Here is a 19,052-nt window from a genome sequence, read left to right as displayed (position 1 = left end):
ACCTTCGCCTCTCCCCATTTTTATAAAGTAGCAAGGGCAGCATATACATGTCAGTTGCAACAATTTTTGTTGCAAATGGTGTTAATTACACAAACCTGAGTTTTTCATGCCACACAAGTGAGGTAGGGGATTAGCAAATCTCCCCATTATATAAGGCTGTAAGAGATTGTAAAGACATATATATTAATGCATAGCTTGATACTAACTATATTTTTTGTACACACAGTGAAACAGACAGGATTTAGTCGTCAGGATCTAAGTTATCTACAGGAGATTGGAAATGGCTGGTTTGGAAAGGTGAGCATTGGTAGTCATTACTTTCAGGGGACATGTCTGGAATATTATAAATTGTTGTACAAAAAAAAGAAATTTCATCAAAGAACTTTTCTTCTTTATAAAAATGAATGGGTTATCCTTAAGGCAGCTGTTAGGGAATTGCTAGGACAGCAATTCCCCAGTAACTATTTGACCCCTGGGACAGGACACAAGAGACAGTGAGCTCTAAGCTGAAGCCCCCAACTGACCCTTCCTATTGCCAGGCCCTATCCTACATAATAGGCGGCAACCACGAAGACAGTCCCTTCCTGGATATGTGAGACACAAAATGAAGACAAGACAGACAACAACAAAGGGAGGTCAGCTAGCCAGGGGTCAGTAACAGTCGAGCGATGCAGTGCCAAATCGGAGTCCAAAGAATTGTCAGTAGGGAAAGCCAGAGGTCAAGGATAAGAATGCAAGCAGAAATAGCGACAGTAAGGAGCAAGTATGCACAAGGCAATAGCAAGCATAGTGTGAATGAGAGTCAAGCCTAAATAGGGCGGAAGAACCCGCCTCTGGAGTTGACAGGAAGGCAGGCTGTCAATCACACAAATTAACACTTCAAGAACAGAGGCAAACAAGGGCAGAAGACGGGTGTGGTGCAAATACAATCTCAGAACTATAGCCTGTGTTCACACAGTGCAACCAAAAACTTTAAGCCAAGAACCAAACTGCACATGCCTCCTGCACCGCAGCACGTGAGCAGAGGGTGGCGCAGAGACCTGAACAGGCAGAAATGTTACAGCAGGTCATCGCTTTTTGATCAGTGTGGATCCAACAGTCAGAACCCCCACCGATCAGCTGTTTTCACGGCACCGTGTCTCCAGATTTCTCTACATGCTGGGAGCTACTGCACACTGCACATACACATCTTTTTTATAGTGTCTGTTGTGAACATTACTGTGGTTTCCCATACACTTTAATAAGCACTGATTCAAAACAGCTGATCCATAAAAGTAGCTTATCTCCGGAAATCCTGATAGGTGGACCCCCACAGTCTCCAACTGATGAGCTTCAGTATCTTAAGAATCTTGCATCAATTTAAACAAGTTAAGTCCAAGACCCCACATTGCCGAAAAGCTGTATTTTTCTCAGCCAAAACCAGTAGTGCATTTAATGGGAGGGGGAAGTTTCAGAGTTTCCTTTATCTTTCCCAATCCTTTTCAAGTCACTCTTGACTTTTGCTCAAAAAAATCGAAGCAAAAACTGCAACAAAATTAGCTGTGTTTACACAACGTGCTGCCTTAGCCTTAAACTTCATAACTGGTTAGTTGAAGAGATACTTGATGGATATTATGCATGCCGTACATGAAGCACCTTAACTAACCATTTCACCATCCATGCCTCATCCAGGTAATCTTGGGGGAGATATTCTCAGACTACACTCCTGCGCAAGTAGTGGTTAAGGAGCTACGGGTCAATGCCAGCCCTTTAGAACAACGGAAGTTTCTGTCTGAAGCGCAACCCTACAGGTACTTAGTGATTTTTGTTAAGACATATTATTTGCATATACTATACTGTAATACTCTGCACTGTAACCTTACCTACATCTTGAGAGATAGGATTCATATATATTTTATTTTTCAAAATAAAAAGTAGTGTGACTTTATCGATGATGTGATGTAAAGAAATCCTTATCATCATGCTTATGTTAACAAGCTATATCTCACCTTGTGCTTGAGGTTACAGCATGACTAACAGCTGTGATAAGTGTAGAAAAGAATGTTAGAAAAGGACGCACAGTACTGGGTACCGATGTCAGCAACTATTGATTCCTAGAATTAGCAGATAACATATGATATACCACCATAGAATAGACAGACCTTAGAGTTCACATACCATTGTCCACCTTAAAGGAAAAGCATCACTTTTACCTTTTTAGACCTTTTGAAAGGGTCAAACATTGACTTGCTACATTTCCATGGGTTGTGCTAGACAGATGGCACTCCCAGTTTTTGGATGGATTTAATATATACATTTTTAGGAGTATTGCAAGTCCTGAAACCTTCATGACTTTCTCCCTAAGGAGTAACAGTACTCCCCAGTACTATCCCACAAAGGTTTCTCACCTAAACAAAGCAGTCCTCTGCTGAGAACTAACTAAAGCCTCTTCCCCCCTCCCTCCTGAAATCCTATCCCTGTATCCAGTTGTGGATAAATATGCAGCCTACAGAAAGTGTTTTTAGATATATCTGAAGAAGAAGCTCATAGTAAGCTTCAAAACGTCATATTCTGTCATCATTATGAGTTAGCCATTAAAAAAGGTATCACCTACTGAAGACTTGCAAGGTTTTTTTTATATTTTAAAGACACTCACCCAGAAATAGCTGTTTGAAGATAGATGTCTGGTTATATTGGTTTGGGTTATACTCAAGTTTTGTTCCAAGACCTGTTTAAGTTTCACATAATGACTTGTAGGATTGCTAATTTGCAAAACTTCAGTATTTTCTTTTCAAGAAAGCTCAATCAGAAAACAAGTAAATGATATCTAAATGAGTGTTTTTGGCATGTTATATGATATGCACAGAGCTGCCTGTGTGTGGGAGGAGGAGGAGGAGATGAGCTGTACCCGCCATGTCAATAGTGGAACCTGCATTATCTGACCCTAGCTTTATTGTAATCCTGCCTGTGGTGTTAATGAGATGTCTGATGGAAAAAGCTATCTACAGATCAGGATGTTTTACCCAGATGTTTTTAATACATTTTTTGTGCAAAAGTTGTGACACAGCTTTATAATGCATACAACAAACAAAACAGTGGTCTGATAATTTACTGGTTTAGTCACGTCACAAATAGAGATGTGCAGATTCACTCATTTTGCTGGGGCCAATGAGAAGATGTTCATAGACCTAAATAATTTTTAAGGTCTACTAAAGACATAGGTTACCTTTTTCCATGAAGGGAAAATTATACATTTTCTAGGGTATCTAATACTGAATGGCTGAATGTCTGTCATTCTGATCAACAAGATGAATGGGATGATGAATGGGATGATGTTTATGGATAATTCTTAAACATCTTAAGAGCTAATTGGATTTGTTGCTTGGATTATACCTAGATACATTCTTGGGTGCTAGTCTGTTCATTCTCCTCTGTCTTCCAGTGTTTTTTTTTGTCCTCTGCTCTATAGTTAGCACATAGATAACCATCTCTTTACTTTTAAGGTTTCAGTGTGCCCTGTGACTCTAATGGATCAGACATTGATGACATCTTACTAATAAACAGCAATATGCCTACTCAAAGGGATTACCATGATACATATAAGAATAATCTAATAGTCGCTCAGATATATTATGAAAATCTTCCCAATTTCAAAACGTATTCAGAGAAGGATTATCTTGCGCACAGAGTCAACCACTGATCTGTGAGGTTCTTACCCATAATAGGAATGTGACCTAGATCTCTGCCTTGCAGACTTGTTTCCCTCCTTGAATGTTCAGAAGAAATAGAAATCGTTGAGATCAACAGGATCAACAGTAAAATTAGCTTTATGTAACGACGGAAATCAATTTATTTGAGTACATCACACACACCTTCTCAGTTTTTTACTTACGTAGTATCTCTCTATGTGTTAGTAATGTTTAACCCCTGTAAGTAGTCCCAACTTATTAAACAAAACAAATGGATTAGCTGCATGTGTCTTGCAAATAGAAGCAAATTTTGGTAGAGGAACCAAAGTCAGACTAATGTACGATAATGTAATAATAATGTAAGTGAGGTTATACTTACTAATAAGGTTACAATTTATTATGAATGGAATTTTCCCATGAACATAACCATATTTAAAATTATAGATAATTAAATGTTAAACATTTTTTTAATATAAATGATCAAAAAAAATTGCAGTTTTCAAGAGTTTCCCTAAATATTTATATTTATATATGAGGTGCTACTAAAACATGCAGAATTAATGATGTGCGAATGGGAGGCCTAACCCATCCCGCTGCCATGTTCAATGTCAAGTTGACACCACTCTCTTGGGTCAAGGCATGTTTTTCTCCTACAATCAGTCGGAGGGTATTAGTGTTAGGTTCTTCAGTCATTGTTAGAATAGGGAGTTTCAAGTTAGGGAAAGCATATTACTTCAGAAGCTTCTTTTCTCTTTGCTCCCACTATTATCTATTTATTGATATCATGTTCAAAAGGAATCTATTTTATATATTATATTATATTTTACAGATTAAAGTCTGTTCTAAAATATTAAGGGATTCAGGTTCTGGTGTTTTTAGTTCAAATATTAATTTTGTGTTGAAATGAAACTTGAAAAACATAGCGTATAGCACTGATACAATGTCAAAGTGATAGTAATATGTATGTCAAAATATGTAACAGGTATGAAAAATGGGTGATAGTTTAACCATACACTACACTGCTACTTCTTTCATATGCTCGCCTATGTTTTTTCATAGACATGCTGGACTTGTTCATTTTGGAGGAACACTTGTGGCATTATGCCTGGTTGAAAATGGATAAAGAGATAGTAACATACAAGAATTATTCCTTTGTGGGAGAAGATCTTGCAAATAGACACTTGTCAAGCTTGTCTATTCTCCTATAGCCATTATAGAACAAGATGAACATGCTTCCAATGACATGTCAGGGTTAGGCGAGTAGACCTAGATGACATCCAGATGTACCTGCACACAGGCATAATGGCTGGTGCCAGTCCTGGTCTGCCAGCAGGTACCTGGGAAGGTGGAACTGTGCCTTGAGGTGGAGATGGAAACCATGAGGTCACTACCTCTTGGAGTAGACTTTATTCAGTGACAGCTGATCCACAAAGGTCCAGAAATGCTGACACTCGGCAACAAAGACAGAGACATGGTCAGGAGAAAGGCCATGGTCAGGACAAGCAGAGTTTATGGGTATCAATAATCCAGGTAGATGTCAAGGCAGATGACACAGAGTAAGGTAATTAGGCAGAGGTCAGAACAGGCAGAACACATTCAGAGTTAGGGATACAAGTAGAGATCAAATATGGATAGTACAGGCAAAACTACGGTTATCACCTTTGTAGGACATAAACTACCTTACAGTTCTGGCACTCTCACTGTAGGAGGGGACTTATATAACAAGGGTTGTATGGTTTTGACATAGGGAAGCTCTGGAAACACTTCTACCACTATGATCCAGCAGCTCCTAAGGCTATGCTACAGGAAGCTGGTGAGTGGCAGAAGATTTAGGCAGAAGCTTCCATTATCCAGTGTTGCACCCTCTATATCTGATCCTTTCCAACCCCTTTATGTAAAATATCTCAAATGTGGAACATGAAATATGATTATGCAGTTTGTGTTGTACATGTTCTGCAGCTACAAAAAGAATATATTATATGTAATATTGATTTTTAAACATTTGTGTAATTTTTTTTGGACATTTGAGAACCATTCTATTCACGAATATATTTTTTTCCTTTAAGAAGCCTGCAACATCCTAACATTTTACAATGCCTGGGACTATGCACAGAAACTATCCCCTTCCTTCTTATCATGGAATTCTGTCAGCTGGTAAGTGTAAAGTTATTTTACATTCTGAATTGGATATCTGGTGGTTACAATATTGTTACAAATAGCAACAGATTTAGTGATTGCAAAAATATTAGAAAAGGCAACTAGCTCAGTGGTTACATGCAGTCTCACAATTGGTGGATCTAGTGTGTGAAGAGGCACACTGTCCGTAGTAGATAAATCAGTTTGACATACACTATGTGATCAAAAGTATCCGGACACCTGGCCGAAAATGACTTACAAGTTTGTAGCGCCCTCCATCGGTAATGCTGGAATTCAATATGGTGTTGGCCCACCCTTAGCCTTGATGACAGCTTCCACTCTCGCAGGCATACGTTCAATCAGGTGCTGGAAGGTTTCTTGGGGAATGGCAGCCCATTCTTCACGGAGTGCTGCACTGAGGAGAGGTATCGATGTAAGTCGGTGAGGCCTGGCATGAAGTCGGCGTTCCAACACATCCCAAAGCTGTTCTATAGGATTCAAGTCAGGACTCTGTGCAGGCCAGTCCATTACAGAGATGTTATTGTCGTGTAACCACTCCGCCACAGACCGTGCAGTATGTACAGGTGCTCGATCGTGTTTAAAGATGCAATCGCCATCCCCAAATTGCTCTTCAATAGTGGGAAGCAAGAAGGTGTTTAAAACATCAATGTAGGCCTGTGCTGTGATAGTGCCATGCAAAACAACAAGGGGTGCAAGCCCCCTCCATGAAAACACAACCACACCATAACACCACCGCCTCCGAATTTTACTGTTGGCACTACACACGCTGGCAGATGACGTTCACCGGGCATTCACTATACCCACAACCTGCCATCGGATCGCCACATTGTGTACCGTGATTCGTCACTCCACACAACGTTTTTCCCCTGTTCAATCGTCCAATGTTTACGCTCCTTACACCATGCGAGGCGTCGTTTGGCATTGACTTGCATGATGTGTGGCACTCAATCACCTGACCAGGTTTGAAGTCCATGAGTTCCGCGGAGCGCCCCATTCTGCTCGCTCACGATGTCTAATGTCTACTGAGGTCGCTCATGTGGAGTACCTGGCAGTACAATGCACCTAATATGAAAAACGTATGTTTTTTTGGGGTGTCTGGATACTTTTGATCACATAGTGTAGGCCTTTGCACATGATCAGGCTGTTTTTCACACCCCTAATGTCTGTGAAATATGGCTATGTCTGTTCATGCAAGTGCACAGACAGCACTTATTCACATGACACTGAGTAATATCTATGCAACGGCTGTTTTTGAAAGCCATGAATTTCAATGGGTCTATTCACATGGCACCATCAGTTTCCATTTTGACAGTCAAAGATAGCGCATGTCAGATTTTTGATGGCTGTGAAAAACGGACCGTCAAAAAATAGATAACTGAATAGACATATTGGATATAATGTCTTCTCAAAACTAACTTGTGAAGTCAGTCACACGTCCATTTTTCATTGTTGTGTAAATAAGACTGTACAGTTCATTCTAACTTACTTGAGAAACAGCAGTTTATTGGTCGGAGTCCCTCTACAATTCCGCCTACACACGGACCAAGATTCACAGCTGAAACTGCAAAACTATGACGGTTTTCACAGTCATGTGAATAAGCCCTAAGGCCCTATGCATACAGTCATGATGTTTTTTCATGGACCTAATGTCTGTGAAAAACAGCCGTGTGTGTCTGTAAAAGTACACAGATGACCTTTATTCACATGGCAGTGAATAATGGCCAGGCAGCGGCTGTGTTTGAAATGGCCATTATAGAAATCATCCCTAGAATACTAGAGGTGGTGGAGAACACTGACAATTTTGGTGTACTATAGTAATTACAGGACTAATTAGGATTATATAGACCTGTTTTCATCTGGATAGGTTTAGGGGCATATTCATAGGATATGCAGAGGTTGCAGTAGTTATGGTGCCTGATGGAGTCCCAAAGGACCCTTTGTCACATAAGAAGACACCATTACCAATGGCGGCATAGAACTGTGATTATAAGATACCAATTGTGTCTATTATTATTATTATTATTATTATTATTATTAGGGATTACTTCTCAGAGTCAGCCCTCAGAATTTAGACATATGTTTTGTCACAGAGTTGTCCTATTTAAAGGACACATATACTAATCAAAGAAACACTCACATGAATAGTATAAAATATATAATATCATTATTCAAATCTTATTAAAACCATATACACAATAAATAAGACAGGAGACATGAACCACAGAAGGAGCAAACCCTGAAGGGTCACAGAATAGAAAACCCATAGAACTATTAGGAAGGGTTCATACTACCGTTGAATTCCATTATTGGTTAAAAAAAAAAAAAAAAACACCTTTCATAACAGACATTAACAGACACTAACTGATGTTAATGTGTCTGTTTTTTAACTGATCCATTTAATGGATCAATTAAAAAAACGGACACGCTAGCATCATTAGTGTCAGTTACTGTCAGTTTGTGTCCGTTCTTTACACTGTCCGTTTTTTTTCTGCTTATTGAGCATGGCCAGAAAAAACAGACACAAAATAACGGACAGTAAATGATGGCTATCAGTTACTGTCCGTTATAAGTCCGTTGACAGTAGACTTCAATGTTAAAAAAAATAACGGACTCTTGCCGTCCATTTTTTCAAGCGGACAGAACAGTCCTGTATGTAGGATTTTTTTGTCCTCTGGAAAAAAACGGACTTCTGACAGATTGGGTGTAAACAGACACTAATGGAACCTAACGGACACAAGATAAAATCCCATTGAAATGAATGGATATTTTAATGAATTTCTGATGATTCAGCTAGGGTCCGTTGCTAAAATCTTATAAAGGACAATAGCTACCGACACTGCTGACGGTCAACAGTAGTGTGAACACCCCCTTAGAAATATCCTAATAGCATAAGGATCATGATGCAAACGATGATAACGTAATCATTATGCAATAAATAATAAAAGCTTATCTAATAGTAATAACGAATAATCATATTGGAAACAAGCAAAAGTTAAGCGTAAAAAGAGGATGCATACAGAGTACAGAAGGAGAACACACCCGACCAAGGGAGTATAATTCTCATATCAGCTATATATATTTAACTATTATAGGCACCAACCAGAGATCTAATACAAAGGCACTGTATATTTATATACTTTCCTGTGAGTGTTTCTTTCATTAGTATATGTCCTTATTTTTCACTGGATTTATTATGCTATATTATTGGCCATATTTTGTTTATAGGTTCTATTTAATGGAAGGTGACATCAGACATCCATTCAATGTATTTCTGATGCATCAAGGAATATCTGCACATGATATCTATTTACAGATTCTGCATTATTATGCAAAGCTTTGTGCCAGACATTTCAATTTGACAGACATTGACACTGACATATTTTTGCAGGGAGATTTGAAAAGGTATCTCAGAGCACAACGGAAGGCAGATGGAATGACCCCTGACCTGTTAACATGTGATCTGACAACCCTGCAGAGAATGGCATATGAGATAGCCCTTGGACTTATGCACCTCCATAAAAACAATTACATACACAGGTACAGTATATTCCAGAGCCTTTAGATGACCTATCCCTAATCAGTATCAGATAGGTGGGCTTAGACATTTGACACCCTTACTTTACTGGTATCAGCTGACATGGGTGCTGGAGCTACACAGTGTAGGGAACCAGAAGCAGATGGCTCAGGTCACTGTGTACTGACTTTGTCAGGTTACTGCATTTAGAGAAGAAGACAGTGAATATTGTTAGTTGTTTACAATACCTAGCTTCTATAACTAAGGCATTGGTTCACATTCACACTTTAATCAAATTATAGAGAAGTTTGGTTCAGATTACCAGTGCTTTTAGTAATTGGTGGTCATTGTGTCCCATGGATCCCATAAGGGCATGTTCACATGGCTATATTCTTCTCAGTATTTTTATTCCAAAACCAGGAATGGAATATAAAGGTTTGCACCTCTTTGTTTTGGACCCACTATACAGTACGTCTGACATACTCTGTTCAGAAATATTACTCTACTTTCTATGCCCGGACTGAGTTTATGACAATTATTTAATGAGGATCTTTCATCACCCCCACCATCTCCGACTCACCCTGCACCCTATTAGGGGTCATTCACACGGAGTAACGCCAGGCATGTATTACAGCCGTACACGCCGGCGTTACGGCAGACTGCCGAACACTTCCCATTCACTTCAATGGGAGTGCTCGTAACAGAGGCGTTTATGAGCGCTCCCATTGAAGTGAATGGGAAGTGTTCGGCAGTCTGCCGTAACGCTGGCGTGTACGGCTGTAATACACGCCCGGCGTTACTCCGTGTGAATGACCCCTTAAACAGGCAGCTCCACTGATTCTACAGCAGTTGGAATTTTTATTTACCCCCTACCATTCCCTGTCATACATTCATTCACAGTGATACATTCTGCTGTCAGGTGGGCGGTCCTTTAGGTGATCGTTCAGGAATGATGAGGGTAAGAAAAAAATTCAACTTTGCTAGAATCAGAGGCTCAGGGAGCTGTGTGTATTGAAGGGTACAAGGAGTCTGAAATAGTGGAGGTGGTGAAAGATCTTCTTTAAAGAGGACCTTTCATCAGATTGGGCACAGGCAGTTTTATATACTGCTGGAAAGCCGACAGTGCACTGAATTCAGCGCACTATCGGCTTTCCCGATCTGTGCCCTGGGTAAAGAGCTTTTGGTCCTGGTACCGTAGCGCTTTACAGTCAGAAGGGCGTTCCTGACACTCTGTCAGGAACGTCCTTCTGCCCAGCAGCGCCTATCGCGCTGCACAGTGTGAGCGGGGAGGAACGCCTCCTCCTCTCCTGATAATACTCATCTGTGGACGAGCACTGTGAGCAGAGGGAGGGGGCGTTCCTCCCCGCTCACACTCTACAGCGCGATAGGCGCTGCTGGGCAGAAGGACGTTCCTAACAGAGTGTCAGGAATGCCCTTCTGACTGTAAAGAGCTATGGTACCGGGACCGATAGCGCTTTACCCAGGGCACAGATCGGGAAAGCCGATAGTGCACTGAATTCAGTGCACTGTCAGCTTTCCAGCAGTATATAGAACTGCCTGTGTCCAATCTGATGAAAGGTCCTCTTCAACTATATAATAATTTTCATATTGCAAGTTAGGAATTTGCACAACATGAAGAAGAACCTGACTTTAGGTACGTTGCTGTGTTACTAAATCATTTCTACCCACAGTGAGCAGTTCCAATGTACAGCCCCTGACATACAAGTACCGATACATGTTTTCCTTTGACTCACCATGAATTATGCTTATATTATTAAAGAGGATTTTCCCACAAATAAATATATTTACATTTGTAGACAATACCAATGTAAAGCAGAGATATGGTAGATGATATTTATTAATATTTATTAATATATTTTGGTGGTATAACTATTAGAGATGAGCGAATATACTCGATCGAATACCTCCATTGCATAGCTCCCGGCGCCAGGGAAGGTGGGAGGGGCGGTAAAAATGTGAAGCCCCGGAAGTGTTTTTGCAACGAGAACTAGGCAGCAGAGGTATTCGATCGAGTATATTCGCTCATTTCTAATGACTATCTGTCAGATAAGCAGAACATTTCACATTTTGAAAACTGCAATTTGTGTATAGGTATAAATAAAGCAGAAAGTCCACAGAGGAAAAATTGTTGCATAAATTGTTATAAACTTTCTGTGAAAAGTGCTGCGGGAAAAATCACAATGTGTTTCCATCACAGTTTTTCCCACAGTGCTTTTTGGCTGCGACCAGTACGTGAGGCCTTGGCCTAAAGGGGGTTTACAATGAACATACCTTAACTATATTTCAATTTCTAGACAATTATCGATAAGTTGAACATTTCATAATTAAACATTTTGAAGTTTTAAATACATTTTGTAATCATCTCAGTGGCTGTTGTTTTGATTGGTTACCAATGGATATGACCATGTATGCAAGAATATTTGCTGCTCTGAAACCAAGCCCTATTTCCTCATGGACAGGCTATCTTTTCATCCATGCAATGTCCCTGCATGATAACCTGGCCACAGCAAGGAATTAATGGCTGGGATTCTGACAAGTCTCAGACATAGGAAGTTCATGCATTCATGGTCCTCTCCAATGCTAACCGATCAAGGCAACAGACTGTCACCACTAAGATGGTTAAAGACAATCTTTAAAATCTGCAATTTTTTAAAATTATTTATATTTGCTAAACTTTTAATTGTCTACAAATCTAAATATGGTTATTTTTGTGAGAATACCCCTTCAAGAGTTTTTATTTAGTTTTTAAGTAATTGACTAAGTTTTATTCTTTATACAGTGATCTTGCTCTAAGGAACTGTCTTCTGACCTCTGACCTTACTGTCAGAATTGGAGACTATGGCATTTCTCACAACAATTATAAGGTCAGTAGTTTTTGATGAGCGCATCCAGTCTGATACAATGTTACCCCTTGTTCACATCTGCGTTTGGTAGTCCGTTTAGGGAGTCCGCATGTTCCTTGCGGAGATATGGCGGCAAGCACACGGACCCTATTATAGTCTATGGGGTCCGTGTGCTTTCACTGCACACTGTTTGCAAATGCGTTCAGTATTCCGTTCCGGAGGGTCCTCATGCGGACTCCCCCGAACGGAATACCAAACACATATGTGATTGAGGGATTATATGTCTGACCACAAATATCAGTAGTGATTGCAGTCTTCAGGGTGATTTAGTGATTTATTTATTTTTGAAAAGTGGCACTGTAGGTTTTCATGCAGTTGTTCTTTGTTTTAATTTTTAAGTAGAAGCCAGAAGTATATGTAACATTCCTTATATTCCATTTAATGGATCAATTAAAAAAACGGGCCCACTAGCATCAGTTACTGTCAGTGTTTGTTTTTTTTATACTTTCCGTTTTTTTTGTTTTGTTTCTGCTTTCTGAGCATGCACAGAAAAAAGGACACAAAATAATGGACAGTAACTGATGGCTGTCGGTTACTGTCTTTTATAGGTCCGTTGCCCATAAACCTCAATGTTAAAAAAGTAACGGACACTTTTCATCCATTAAGAATCCATTTTTTCAAATAGACACAAAAGTCCTGCATGTAGGATTTTTTGTTCGCTGGAAAAAATGGACTTCTGATGGATTGGGTGTAAATGGACACAAACGGACACTAATGAACACAAGATAAAATCCTATTGAAATTCATGCAAGCCGGCTGGCTGTATAAGCCAGCAGGATATTGAGCGGCCGTGTGACCTATGCCCTTCCCCTCAAGGGGGGTTTCCCATTAATTGGTGGCCCGGGGAGGGGGGCGGGGTCACCCACAGGATTATGCAGGGCAGCGCTGGGCGGGGAAATTCCTTTGAATCCCTGCCAGCGCTGACAAAGCAACTCCCCACCCACCCACCCCTAAGCCAAGCCACTAAGTCATTTCTTTTCATTTATGATTGTACCCCTCTTTTCAAAGAGGGCCTTGGATGCCTTTCTTGAAGAGTAAAAATATAACAGGTTATGGACTCTAGAATTTTAAGGACACGTTGATCCAGGGTTTTCATACTGACTGCCAGATTTGGAGTCGGGAAGGAATTTTCCCCCTGACGTATCAGTATCACGGGGTTTTTCGCCTTCCTCTGGATCAACACTGTAGCGTTTGTAGGGAATAATGTCCTTATCCAACCTGATTAACTATGTAACTATGTACTGTGCAGATAAAAGTTTTGTTTTCTTTCTTTCTGTTAGCAAATGACATGCTGTAAATATATATTTGCATTAAATGGTTGTCACAGCAGGCATAGTAGCAGGACCTTGGCCCCCTTTCTCAGCGATGAAGAGTACCAGCGACGTGCCCCACCGGAAACAAGTCCAACGCGTGCCCACCAGGAGGCGGGGCACTCCGGGGGGCACACACCACAACGTTCGCTGAGGAGGAGGGGAACAGGGTTACTGCTTATGTCAGATATATATATATATATATATATATATATATATATATATATATATATATATATACAGTCCTATGAAAAAGTTTGGGCACCCCTATTAATCTTAATGATTTTTAGTTCTAAATATTTTGGTATTTGCAACAGCCATTTCAGTTTGATATATCTAATAACTGATGGACACAGTAATATTTCAGGATTGAAATGAGGTTTATTGTACTAACAGAAAATGCGCAATATGCATTAAACCAAAATTTGACCGGTGCAAAAGTATGGGCACCTCAACAGAAAAGTGACATTAATATTTAGTACATCCTCCTTTTGCAAAGATAACAGCCTCTAGTCGCTTCCTGTAGCTTTTAATCAGTTCCTGGATCCTGGATAAAGGTATTTTGGACAAACAATTCAAGTTCAGTTAAGTTAGATGGTCGCCGAGCATGGACAGCCCGCTTCAAATCATCCCACAGATGTTCAATGATATTCAGGTCTGGGGACTGGGATGGCCATTCCAGAACATTGTAATTGTTCCTCTGCATGAATGCCTGAGGATTTGGAGCGGTGTTTTGGATCATTGTCTTGCTGAAATATCCATCCCCGGCGTAACTTCAACTTCGTCACTGATTCTTGAACATTATTCTCAAGAATCTGCTGATACTGAGTGGAATCCATGCGACCCTCAACTTTAACAAGATTCCCGATGCCGGCATTGGCCACACAGCCCCAAAGCATGATGGAACCTCCACCAAATTTTACAGTGGGTAGCATGTGTTTTTCTTGGAATGCTGTTTCTTTTTGGACGCCATGCATAACGCCTTTTTTTATAACCAAACAACTCAATTTTTGTTTCCAAAATGAAGCTGCCTTGTCCAAATGTGCTTTTTCATACCTCAGGCAACTCTATTTGTGGCGTACGTGCAGAAACGGCTTCTTTCTCATCACTCTCCCATACAGCTTCTATTTGTGCAAAGTGCGCTGTATAGTTGACCGATGCACAGTGACACCATCTGCAGCAAGATGATGCTGCAGCTCTTTGGAGGTGGTCTGTGGATTGTCCTTGACTGTTCTCACCATTCTTCTTCTCTGCCTTTCTGATATTTTTCTTGGCCTGCCACTTCTGGGCTTAACAAGAACTGTCCCTGTGGTCTTCCATTTCCTTACTATGTTCCTCACAGTGGAAACTGACAGGTTAAATCTCTGAGACAACGTTTTGTATCCTTCCCCTGAACAACTATGCTGAACAATCTTTGTTTTCAGATCATTTGAGAGCGGGCTGTCCATGTTCGGCCACCATCAAACTTAACTGAACTTGAATTGTTTTGTAGAAAGAAATGGTCCAAAATACCTTCATCCAGGATCCAGGAACTGATTAAAAGCTACAGGAAGCGACTAGAGGCTGTTATCTTTGCAAAAGGAGGATCTACTAAATATTAATGTCACTTTTCTGTTGAGGTGCGATTATTTTTGCACCGGTCAAATTTTGGTTTAATGCATATTGCGCATTTTCTGTTAGTACAATAAACCTCATTTCAATCCTGAAATATTACTGTGTCCATCAGTTATTAGATATATCAAACTGAAATGGCTGTTGCAAACACCAAAATATTTAGAACTAAAAATGATTAAGATTAATAGGGGTGCCCAAACTTTTTCATAGGACTGTATATATATATATATATACATATGCCATATATATGTAATAAAGCTGTGGCCGACCCCACCCATTCAAAGGTAACTTGGTCCGTATTTATGTGAAGATCACACACAAGGGGTTTGGTGGAGGGGAAGGGGTTTTCAGATAAATGCTCAAATACGGCCGGTCTGGAAATTTTAACGGATTACTGATGGTTCAGATAGTGTCCATTGCTAAAATTTTGAAACAGACAATAGCTACAGACACTGCTGATGGACACCAACGGTAGTGTGAATGCCCCCTATGGCTAAGATGCTTCATAGCGGGCTGCAACAAAAAAAGCGCTGCAGGAAAAACCGTGGCGGCATTGCATCAAGGTTTTTCCTGCAACGATTTCCACAGAAAGTCTGCAAAGGTTTCCCTTGCTATATGAGGCCTTAGCCTAAAAGTAGTTGTCCAGGATTAGAAAAACATGGCTGCTTTAATATACAAATAGCACCACACCTGTCCGCAGGTTTTATATAATATTACAGCTCATCCCCATTCACTTCAGTGAAGCTGTGGTGTAATGCCATGCACTGTTTCTGATAAAATCTTCTTTTTCTAAGCCTATACAGCTCTTTTTATAGTATTATGTCATAAAACTTTTGAGGACAATTAAAAGATCCATAGACAATTCTAAGTAATTTGCTAAAGTTATTGTTAAAGTAAAATAAATGCTTTCTTCTATATTCCTTTGTTGCCTCAACGTTCTCTCTAAAGAACATTTTCTCCTGCTGTGCCTCCTATTGTGATAAGTTTACAGTAACAGATATTTTATTTGCATGTAGGAGGACTATTATATCACTCCGGATCGTCTCTGGATACCATTGCGCTGGGTTGCTCCAGAACTTTTAGACGAAGTTCACGGAAACTTAGTAGTAGTAGACCAAAGCAAGGAAAGCAATGTCTGGTAGGTTTCCTTATTCCTTCGCAATGCTTTTATTATTCCCTAGATTTTGTCTTTTATTTTCTATGTAGACAGCTGATCTGTTCATTGTTCAAGAATTGTAAGTGCAGATGAAATGCATTATTTAAGACAACACATCATACATATTTATTAGAACTCTGACAGATCCAGAATTGTCCTCTTTTACTGTATGTTGTAAGGAGGAAACAGAAACTTGGCAAATAATGAGTTTCTTGTGATAATCTTATGTCATACTCTTTATAAAACCACCAGTAATACCAGGTTTGACCTGCATTTAAGTGAAATAAAGAATACTACTGAAGCATATAAATGGAATGACCAATAAAGTGGTAAACTTACCGTACACACCAGACTTTAGACTGCTAACATGGCAGATTCTGAAAGGTTCCATACAACCAACTGTCAACTTAAGTTGGTCGCCACCAAAAACTGGTTGGGCTGGATTTTTTTTATATAGTGGGCATGTGTTTGTGCTACTAACATACACCCACAAAGCTTATGTCATTTCATGTTTCCATCACTTCATTAGCATTCGCCAACTTTTCTCTGTTTATTTTCCAAGTGTTTCGGGTAGTTGAAAGTTTTGTCAGAAAGTTTATTATTGTTTTTGTGTTTGGAATAGTCATTAAATGAAAGCAGTCCAAAATCTGATGTGTATGAGCAACCTTAAGATCAGCTGTAAAATTAGTGTTTGGACTATTATAGTATGAATACCCCTATATGTTTCCTGCTGCAGTACCGTATGTATGTCTTTTGTAGAATGATATGTCATAAACAACTATGTTGAATGTCATCTATTTTGAAAGTATAAAGCTATTGAGAAAGTATACAAAGCTTTAACTCTAGCTGAACTTAGTTGTGTGAATAGCAAAAATATTTATAATTTCATATATAATTATACCCAGAGATAATTTGCTAAGATTATAAAGGAAAAACCTAAAAGGATTCTATCATTTATAATCACATTTTTAAGTAATGCCATGTTGCAATACCCTTTATAAAGACTATTCTACTCATACCTTTCTTCCGTTTACTTTCATATGCGAATTATGCTCAAGGTAGCACAGAGGGCATTCCCCCCTAGCACACCAGCATCATCGCCGCTCACCGACCCTTGTTGCATATTCACTTCCTCCGCATCTTCTTCTCTGCAAAATATCTGATGCTGTTTGTTTGGGATTGAAATCCCGCAGATGCGTAGTGGGCTCTGCCACTTTGAGTTCAGGCAGAGTGATGGCGTGCGCATGCTTCGCCAGCCAATGACCGATGGAGCATGAGCTGTCAGCTCTGCCACGTCGGGTTCAGGCAGAGCCAACTGTACATGTTCAGGATTTCAATCCCGAGCAGAACAGCGTCGGATGCTACACAGAGGAGAAGTTACGACAACGAGCGGCAATGATGCTGGTGTGCTTGGAGCACAGGGGGAACGCTCCCGGCACTCCCTGAGCATAATTTGCATCTGAAAGTAAGTAATTTTTCTCAGAAATGGCGGGGAGCACAAGAAGAAGAAAAGTATTAGTAGAATAGTCTTTATAAAGGCTATTCCAATATGGCATTACTTAAAAATGTGATTTTCAAATGATAGAATCCCTTTAAAATATTGTCCTATCAAGGCACCTGGATGTCATCTCTTGTAGCCACAGCAGAGAAGCTTTAATAATGAGACTCAGGCCATTTGAGGTATTACATGGATGGTCATTCATTTTTCAGTTTTAGGCTTTATTGGGAAAAATGTGTAAATAACCATGACTTTTAAGCATCTTCTTGCCTGAGCTATTAGGAGGTCCTATATATATTCATATATGTATGAAGTAGTCAAACCCTTTAAATAAGAATGAACATAGTTTCACATGACCAGTTTTTCCATACAGCGAATAACAAATGTTACAAATATATTTTAATCCCATACAGGTCTCTAGGAGTGACAATCTGGGAACTCTTTGAATTTGGAAGTCAACCATATCGCCACCTATCAGATGAGGAGGTCCTAGCTTTTGTAATTAAAGAACAACAGATGAAGCTGGCCAAACCACGACTCAAGCTGCCCCATTCAGATTACTGGTAAAAGTGTTCTAGAGTATATCTCAAAATACTGTATATGTAAGAATGTAGGCAAAACTCCAAGACCAAACAGTTTTTCTCCAAGATAGTATCTAACAGAGATGAGTGAGCCTTTCAAGGACCTGTTCAGGACCACTAGTTTGTACTACATATTTTTGTTTGTCTGAAATGGTTTGTCACAAATCATAAGTGCAAATTGACTTAAATTGATATGTATGACACTGTGAGGGCTCCTAGAATTCTATCTAACCCCTTGCTACCCCCCTGCTACCTTCCTTAGCAAACAATTGAATTCCATGCCCACCTTACAGTAAAAACTGCTGTCCAGACACGCCACGATTTCCAAGCAAAAAGTCTGTAAACCACAATATACAGGGCTATTAGTATTAATGTATAACATTGAATCAGGCATCTGTCAAATTAAAAACTGGTGTCAGGAAGGATTTTTCCACTTTATGTAAAGTTGGGTCTGTGCCATAAAGGCCTCCTTCACACGACTGTACTTTTGATCTGCAATTGTGGATGAAAGTATACACGTATGCATTTCTATGGGCCCATATAATATAAAGCAGGTCTTATACTTGTCCGTATTTACAGCTCATTCCATTCATAAAGTTTTGGTGAATAGCACGAATGACATATGGATAC

At 39.7% G+C, this 19,052-nt stretch overlaps 1 protein-coding gene across 6 annotated transcripts in view; it reads left to right on the top strand.

Moving 5' to 3' along the window:
- Nucleotides 1-19,052, top strand: part of LMTK3 (lemur tyrosine kinase 3) — an 88,652-nt gene that overhangs the window by 57,449 nt on the left and 12,151 nt on the right. For 5 of the 6 annotated variants that reach the window (XR_012716999.1, XM_075280276.1, XM_075280277.1 and 2 more), the window contains exons 5-11: nucleotides 227-297; nucleotides 1,672-1,790; nucleotides 5,735-5,822; nucleotides 9,214-9,362; nucleotides 12,140-12,224; nucleotides 16,204-16,325; nucleotides 18,255-18,404. Coding sequence is in view for 5 of the 6 variants with exons in the window: in XM_075280276.1 (XP_075136377.1) it covers nucleotides 227-297; nucleotides 1,672-1,790; nucleotides 5,735-5,822; nucleotides 9,214-9,362; nucleotides 12,140-12,224; nucleotides 16,204-16,325; nucleotides 18,255-18,404 (784 nt within the window). In the remaining variant the exon portion in view is untranslated. The remainder of the gene's footprint in view (nucleotides 1-226; nucleotides 298-1,671; nucleotides 1,791-5,734; nucleotides 5,823-9,213; nucleotides 9,363-12,139; nucleotides 12,225-16,203; nucleotides 16,326-18,254; nucleotides 18,405-19,052) is intronic. The other variant, XM_075280278.1, reaches the window with a different exon arrangement.

Source organism: Leptodactylus fuscus, chromosome 6 (genome assembly GCF_031893055.1).
Source record: "Leptodactylus fuscus isolate aLepFus1 chromosome 6, aLepFus1.hap2, whole genome shotgun sequence".
Taxonomy (NCBI): domain Eukaryota; kingdom Metazoa; phylum Chordata; class Amphibia; order Anura; family Leptodactylidae; genus Leptodactylus; species Leptodactylus fuscus.
The sequence above is the reverse complement of the archived record's forward strand: the minus strand, read 5'-3'. Positions and strand labels throughout refer to the sequence as shown.